General features: G+C 42.7%; 1 protein-coding gene across 7 annotated transcripts in view; it reads right to left on the reverse strand.

Annotated features, from left to right (window-relative positions):
- Window positions 1-8,435, reverse strand: part of LOC120736795 (girdin-like) — a 65,738-nt gene extending 57,303 nt beyond the window's left edge. For 5 of the 7 annotated variants that reach the window (XM_040037091.1, XM_040037089.1, XM_040037092.1 and 2 more), the window contains exons 1-2: window positions 7,757-8,435; window positions 7,560-7,660 (exon numbers count right to left, since the gene is read on the reverse strand). In XM_040037091.1, coding sequence (XP_039893025.1) covers window positions 7,560-7,660; window positions 7,757-7,819 — 164 coding nt within the window. In that variant the 5' untranslated portion in view covers window positions 7,820-8,435. The remainder of the gene's footprint in view (window positions 1-7,559; window positions 7,661-7,756) is intronic. The other 2 variants (XM_040037088.1, XR_005696608.1) reach the window with 2 other exon arrangements.
- Window positions 8,436-8,652: the final 217 nt, after the last annotated feature.

Consider the following 8,652-nt stretch of genomic DNA (forward strand, 5'->3'; position numbering starts at 1 on the left):
ACGCTAATCAACAGGACACAGGGCTCTTTTTAATACTGTGCTAAATGAAGTCACATGACCTTGCCATCTCTCCCCTCCACATGCACACACAGCCCCTTTCGAGGTCCATAGTAGGGGGTCTATTTAACCCATTAATTAAAAAGCACAGAGGAAGCTGTAATCCTATCAGTGCGAGGAGGGTAATGTGGTGAACGAGGTGTGTGAGAAATACTTGGAGAAGGGGAAAAGGAAGAAAAAGAAATGTTACTATTCATGCATTCCATCATCATCATCACGCTCAGCTGACAACATGGCAGTCACCATCTCATGACAATAACATGCAATCCACTACTCATTTCTCCTGCACAATCTCTGATGTTACTAGTCTGGGACAGGCTGACACCCCTGTGGATCAGCGGGCGACTAAATATGGGGGCTTAACAGCAGTTTTTAAAAAAAAAAAAAAAAAAGAAAGAAAAAAAAGAAAGAAAAGAAAATCCAACTTATTGCCTCCCCCTCCCTGTTCCTGCTGATACAATAAACCTAAGACTTTAAATAGACAAACAGATTAAGGATGAACAGGCAAAGCCAGCTCAAGAGGCAGCAACACAGACAACTAGTCAGCAAGTCAGCCAGACGGCCAGTCAATAAGTCGGTTCATGGTTGCCGTCGATAGGCACTGCAGCCTTATGCAGAGCCTGCGGCCACTGGGCTTCCTCCTCTCATCTGCAAGCTTTGATTGGCTGGGTAGGTTAGAGAGTAGTGTTAGCCTATATATGACAGGCTACATTAGAGTCAACGTGGGCAGCCAGGCACATGCCCGTACACACACCAATACAGAAAGCAGCCTAAATGCACACACACACACACACACACACACACACAAAGCTCAGGCCCCATTTGGCCACGTGCTGGAGATGGAGATTGTGAGCTGTACTGTCCAAACACAGCAGGAGGGGTGTGTTTGTGCCTCCATGTGAGAGAGAAGACAAACATACACAGGAGGCCGGTGAAAGAAATCTGGGGGATGAGCTCTTATTAGCAGCCGTGTTAAGGCTGACGGTTTGGTTCAGGATAATTTCAGGTCGGTGTAAAGAATTAGGGCAGTCTGACACGCCCTCTGTTTGTTTTTTCCACCACTCAGAAGCACAAAGAAACAGCAGAAGCCTTTAAGATGTCAAAATTTTAAACCAGTTGGTTCAAATACCACTGAGGACATGCAACCAACCCAGTAACACAGATCTAGACCTTATATGGCTTGTAGAACTGTTAACCGACAGGCTGATAGAAAATGATACCCTTTTCTACCGTTTATCCCGGCTACTTTCAGTGCGAGGGAGTATAAGTACTACTTTGAGACACTCCAAAATTACTGAGCTCCTCCCGAGTCCAAATACCCTTTGGAGGAAGCTCATATTTACCACTTGTATTTCTGTGATCTGAAGCCTCGACTTTCCTTGTCTGTGAGTAAACACGAATCCACCTGAATCTGAACGGCGTAAATTTTGTGCACACCCAGGTGCCTGCCTGTTTTTTGTCCGCAGGGAATTTACATTACAATGCACCGACGACGCATCCGCCCCAGGCAGTGCATTTCCAAGGAGGATAACAGGAATCATTGCATGCTTGTTGGGTCTCCAGCTGTCCACAATGGAGCATAGTCAAGACTTCATTCTGTCGGACACTAATCCAATATTTGTGGACATGTAGGAATATCGGTCAAATATTAGGGAATTGATTAATGAATAGTAAATAAATAGGATACCTTGATTAAAACATCACACTTACTATGAAAGCAAAGAAAGTTATTAACAATAATCCATACTAACAAGTCAGCTACAAAATGAGGAAATCAGCACTTATCTTTTAGATTTTGGAGTGTATCATTACACTGACTGCACTTCCAAACAGAAGCTTTGAAGTACAGTAAGCACAGGCAGGAGGTAACACATACTCTTATAAATCCAATTAATCTCAAATTAGTGAGGAATCAGACGGTGATCCTAGAGCATCATATGTCACTGCACCATTAGGTTATTTTTAACTTGGGCTGCAATGCAGATAATATTACTTTACCCCATTAGAATACCGGGAGTGCAAGATGCTGGGAACAAAGTAACATCCACCACTCTTTACTGATGTGGACTGCATCCTCTTCTCTCATTCTTCACCTTCTCTCACGGAAACTGTAGTGCTTAAACACACCGAGTTCTCATCGCCCCATTTCCTTGTCCTGGTTTTTCATGGAGTCGTTTCTTTTCAGTCTTTGTCTTTCTGTTACCACAGGGCCTCTTCCTGTCTTCCGTGTACCCACAAGGATTGTAGCTGAACTCATTCCTACCAATCTGGATTGGAGGTGCTGAGGATAGTCCTTCCAAGGTTAGTCATCTATCTTGCAGTTTATCTGCATAATGAAGGACTAACTGCTCAAACTGGAAATGTGTAGGAGGTGAAGCACTGGTTCCTCAAGGCCTCAGAGCAAAGTAAGGTCTAGTGTTGCTACTTTCAGTCGACGATAGTGAAGGTGGAGTTCTGCCGCAGGACTACACACTATCTGTCAAAAAGTATAAAAAGTACTTTTTTTGCAAACACACATTTGCAAAAGAGAAACTTTTAAATAAGATTAATTATTAATTCATTTGAGAAGGGTTCGCATCTTATTTAGACACATCCACTGTTAATATAGAGAATGAATCTTTCTAACATAAATCACACTTCAATCATTCTGCTATGGGTCACTCTTTGGAACAGAAATTTTTTTTTTTTTTACCTGGTCGATGATTAATTTTACTTTGCAGTTAATTCTCAGTGTTAAGCTGCTGTTAATGAAACTCAACAATTCCTGCAGATGTTTCACCCCATAAGTCTTTCATTGAACAGAAGGGATTATATCCCTGAGCCGCTGAAGGGATAGAAATAAGTAACAGATGGAGGAAATGTTGAGTTTGCATTAATTGCAAATAGCAGCACCAGCAAATTAACAGCTACCTTTAATAAAAAACAGATATAAAGCTGCCAAAATGAACATTTGAAATGGTGGCAAATAGCATCAGTAGCGGAATTCAAAAGTTCAGTATTAAATTGTGATGGGCAGCAATTTATTCATAGTCATGCTAAATGCTATGCAGCAGCAAACTTAAATACTATACTTTAAGAGTCGGGTAATTGTAAGTCAAATGACTCTGCACTGCAAGAGTGAAAAACTCAGAAAATCTGCGATTAAATTTCTACGACGATTCCTTTGGGGTTAAACGTCCTTGTTTCTAAGGTTTGGAGTGCCTCATATTAACACAGCCTTGTTAAAGTTTTGTCCTCCCAAGGTCACAGCTGCCGTTTCCTTCCAGATATGATACACATCCCCCTGCTCGCCGGGCACAGAGAGAATGACACAATGATGATTATGAGAGTTGAGATCCAAGGCGGACATCACTTTGATGTTGAAGGATGATCCCACACTCCAGCCAGGAGCAGGAGGGAAATCAAACAGTCTAACAACCCAGCAGCACATTTGTCTGCCTCCATTCTCCAATCCAGCAGGAATTTCAACTATGTCTGCTGTAACTAGCCCCAGAGAAAGCTAACAAAGGCTTCAACGTGCTGCTCAAAAGAAAACAGGAGAGAGAAATGAGAGTGAGAGGAGTGTTGAGGTGTGGACAGAAAAGGAAGTGGAGAGATGAAGATGCCAGCTGGAGGAAAGACGGGAGAAACAGACTAAGAGCATGTGGTGCAGGATCTGTAGGTGTTGGTAAATGATGCAGAGAGACAGCAGAAGAAAAAGAAAATAAGATTTGACCCTATTGAAATATTTACCCCTCTGAGACCTATTGGTATTGCATGACTTGTAGTATTTTTTTCTTAACTGTTCTAGTTTGCTAAAAAAGCTAGAGAAGAGCAGAGGTGCAATAACACCTGGGTGTGATTCCTGAGTAAAAATTGTAAAGACAAATATGACAAAAAACAAAAGACATGTATCAACATGCAACAGAGCTTTGTTTCAAGTAAAGTATTAGATTGGTGCACATATTCACACAGTAAAACCCAGCCAATGCTGGAATTTACATCCATTTAAATTGTAATTTTAAGTTGATTATCTACGGCAGACCTCAATGGCTGTTACAACAGTACAACCAAAGTGTACTGAAATACACTGAGAAAAAAATATGCAGATGAAAATTCTGACAGCTGGTAGTTACGCTCAATTTTCTCACATTCTCTTTCCCATATGTGCACCCATTCAGACAGACTTACAGACATGCACTGATCTGTCTGAATAATAAACAGAAGTACTGACCACAGAACATGTGGAACCACATTCTTTCCATTTCTCACATATGCGTTACTACTTTACACTTGTAGCTACTTCAGTAAAATTAGCAGCCAGTTTTTTGAACATCTTTTCTAGTTTAAAGTTGTTAGCATTGCAAAGTTAGCATTGCAAAGCTCACAGCTTTGCAATGCTAGAAAAGCACTGACATCCAACATGACAAATGTTGTGCACCCGATTTCCATCAACTGTCTGTCTCACTCAAATAAATCAGGTAACTGCAGCCTGTAAAAGGACGGACTGACCGGTTGACCGAACAGGCCAAGGAGCCAGCACGAGTCTACAGACTTTGCAAAAAAGCCAAGAATTCAAATGGACAGTTGTCACTCTGACAAAAATTTAATTGGCGCTTTCTTGCTGGGCGGGAAAACTAATTGGTTCGACAGCACTACGGAGGCGATGTAATTGGCTAGGTAATGTCAGTCACACGAGGGCAGGGGGAGGGGACACGGTGCCATCTGGGTGTCTGTCAGCAAACCGTTAGATAATCCTGGGGTCTCTCAGCTCTTTCTGTGCTCTCCCATGCTGTCCTCATGACAACTGCTGCCAGCCGGTCTGCCATGTCTCCTGCTTTGTGCTAGATAGAGACATGCGCACAGCAATACTAAAGCTTGCTCTACAACAGCTGATGTTGCCAATAAAATACCACAAAGGTGTGCAATTAGGCATACATGTGAAGTGATCACACAATATTTATTAATGTTTTATTTTAACATAAAAGTATGCCGACTTCCATCCACTCATTTATGTAAGTTTTGTAGTTATATCATTGACTCTTCTAAATGCAGTGCTAACTGTCCTGAACGCTAGTGGGTGTTTTTTTTGTTGCTGGTTTTTAATGTAAACAGCAGCTGGAGGGTAACACCAGTAGAGTACAGCTTTTTAGTGCAGCTGGATCAATTTCAAGCAAGGCAATAACACTCACTACAATATGTTTCAAGCTGTCACAACAGAGGAGAAAAGGAAAAAACTAAATGTGTGAGTAAGAGTGTTCTAGTGGGAGCCCTGTTAATTATCACCTACAGGTATTCGGAGAAGTTTCTAAGCTACTTTTAATGAGAGATGGAGCCGAAGGAAGTATAACCACACACCACGCATTGCTTTCAACCACATTTATGGTCTTAATACTGAATAAGCTCATGTTACATTTACAAAAGGATGACAATGAAAAAAATGATATAGCTATTATTCAAAGGGCTCTGCAGCAGCTGCAAAGTTTACAACCATGAGGTGTAATATACAGTTGAGTTTATGATATTTCAGTTAGCTGAAGTTAATCCTGCAGTGCCTGTAAAGCAGGAGAGGCAGACAAAGAGCAGTCTCACCAACACTAAATCTGACCAATACTGTAGCCCTTTGAGTGGGAGGGTGGCTGAACAAGATGACTACCAACAGCTGCCTCAGTCCAAAACCAAATACACAGGGAAAAAGAAAAAAAACAAAAAAACCCACAGATACACAAACTCCCACACAGAGACAGAAGCCCTGCAGAAAAGCATGCAGACACACACAAACATAAACACACTGTGACTGAATATTCCCAGTATCCTGTCAGGCGATCACTAAGGCAGTCACAGTTCATTTTAGCATAGAACTCTCAACCATCCACAGGAAATTTCCTTCTGGCTCTTTCCATTTTACTGCACACTGAAATCCTACCAATTACATGGCCACACACCTTTGTGTTAATATGTAGAACTGAGGAATTGCCATTGTGGCTCAGCAAACCAGGGATGTGAATTTGTCTTTTGTGTGTTAAATGCTTGCTCTATTTTGCAAATCTTTCCTGTCATGTCAAAGTTTGTTTTTTTTCCCCCCCCATCTCTGGCTTTTTGACAAATCATTTTCTGCCTTCCTTGGTCCTCTGACCCTTCCCTTCCCCCCATATCCTTCCTGTTTCTTTTTCCACCATAGTGTGTCCCATAAGGGGGAAAATGCACTAAAAATATAGCAGACTTGTTTGATGAAGCTATGTGTGGAAGAGGAAAGACGGCCTTGCCATTTGGAGAATACATCAGCATGTAGAAAAAGCCTGGAGGAGGAAAACAAGCATGGGAAAAAGAGCTGGAAAAGATAGTTGAAACCTCAAGATAGGCAGCTTAGAGTGATGGGCGAACAGCAAGAGGTCGAGGACATTATAAGAAGGCAGGACAGGAGGAAGAGGAAACCATCCAAAGAGAGGAAACCGTGTGGGGGGTTAATCAGCTCCTCATGCAATGCAGCCACACATTTATCCTTCCGAAACACTACACACTTGTTACTAACATAAATCTGTACACAAAACAATGGAAAGACAGATTAGAATATCCATACATTTCCCCGAGCTACTGATGTGGCAAGAAGTTGTCACATGAAAGTGCAACACATAATCTCTTGAGAGGTGAAAATCAATTCCAGTGGGAGCAGGCTGGGTTGAATGGTGCTTAGACAGGCAGGCGGGGGGGATAAATGCTGACAGTGTGGAGTGTAGCATTAGCGGAAAATATGAAAAATTGTCCTGCTAGCAGGAAGCACCAGCCAGGAGCCAGACAAAGGAATGGAAAGCGGTGTTCTGCCATGTTTTATATATTTATGACTGGAAAGAGACAAACTGAACATGAAATTCCTTTGCCTTATCAAACATCCAACCTCTCTCACTATCAACAGAACTCCCAATACATAAGCAGTCCTTCCTTTTCAGCTGAATGTAAACCAAATGTTGGCCTGCTGCATTGCAGTGCAGTCAACATCCAGATTCTGTGCTGCTACCAGGGATTCCTCTTAGGGCTACTATTTCTAGTTTAATCTACAGCACAGCAGGAAACGTGAAGCTGCAGCTTCCAGGGGCGGGGTGTCTTCCAGTCGGCTGCAGATGACAGTGTAGGATGACTTAAAAGAAAACACGCACGCATCTTTGCAGCAAACATGCCTGCAGACAATCTGCGGAGCTCTAAAGAACCCCTGACAATAACTGTCTGCAAAGATTTCTGACAGTGCGACCCATCATTGACCCCAATACAAGGTCCCTTTGTGCTTAGCCTACATTCATTTTAAGCGCCGGACAGAGGCTGCAGTTGCTTAATTTGCTCATGAGGGGATGACCCCACGAAAAACCCCCAGGGTGAGTACCACTTTGACCTTCCTCCACACCCACAGACCCCGTTTACTGACCAAAATGCATACATATAACCACACAGAATGGGTACGGTTTAACCATGTAACCCTTGTTAATGCAATGATGGGTAATATTTCTGGATGTGTGCCGCAAACTACTTACATCTCAAGCATTATCTCATTCAGGTAAATCCCATCCACTAATTCAATATATTCCGATAATTTGGTGCCATCGGTCACCGTCGAGTGTCCGACCGTCTTCACCTGAAAAGGGGACAATAGATAATCAATAAAACAACAGCATGGGGTGATTAATTGGCGAGCTCAAGACACATCTGAATAGCTAATTAGGGAGCTTACCCAGCAGACCAGAGGTGTGAGCATGAACTGCTCCAGCAAAGGAGTGAACACCTCGTTTTCCATATTTTCCTGGCGCCGTTTATTTCAGCAGATATGGGTTTTTTCCCTTTTTAAATCGGAGAGAAACGCGTTTCTTTTGACACCGCTCATGTAGTTAATTCAATTAAATCGACGCTCATTGTGGCTACAGGCCACTGAAAGACGTCCGAGGTTCCTTTGGAGAAGGGGTAAAAAAAATCGTTAATCCACAATTTTCTAGACACAAGCCAGCTGTTTCAGATGCCAACGACGGGGGTTCGGTTCCCTCACAGAGAAGGCAGGGATTCACATTTTCTTTTAAAGCGCTTTAAATAAAGATACTCTGTAATGTGTCGCCAGCCGGGCTCGCTGTCTATCTACAAATACGATTAAGGAGACTCTGAGACCTGCGCCAGGTATGGTTTTATGCTGAGGAACTGGTAGATACAGTCCAACGCTGAGGGGAGATATTCCTCCAACACCTCCTTTTAAATTAAATATCCAATACGAAGGGAAATCCAGATGTTCAAGGTCCGTGGTTTGAAACCATCGGGTTACTCCTCAAATTTATTCTAAGGTCATGTCTAGCCACTGATTCTGCTTCCCCTGTCTGCCTCTGTTCAAATGCTGCACACCACTGAGCGCAAGACTGGGGAGGAGGACACGTAGGACCGCCCCCCTCCCTGCCTCTCGCGTGCATCTCCCTCCGCCTCATCGCCTCTTTAGCCCAAGAAAAGTAGGGCACTGATCAAAGCATCTCTTTCAGCTCAGACTACTTCATGCTCTTAGTCATGTTTCGTAGAACGCACTTAGTCATCTAGCGCAGTTAAACTGTCTTAAGATCATTTTAAGTATCAAAGAAGCAAATGTTGGTTTTT

This window comes from Simochromis diagramma, unplaced genomic scaffold (genome assembly GCF_900408965.1).
Source record: "Simochromis diagramma unplaced genomic scaffold, fSimDia1.1 OVJJ01000330.1, whole genome shotgun sequence".
Classification (NCBI taxonomy): domain Eukaryota; kingdom Metazoa; phylum Chordata; class Actinopteri; order Cichliformes; family Cichlidae; genus Simochromis; species Simochromis diagramma.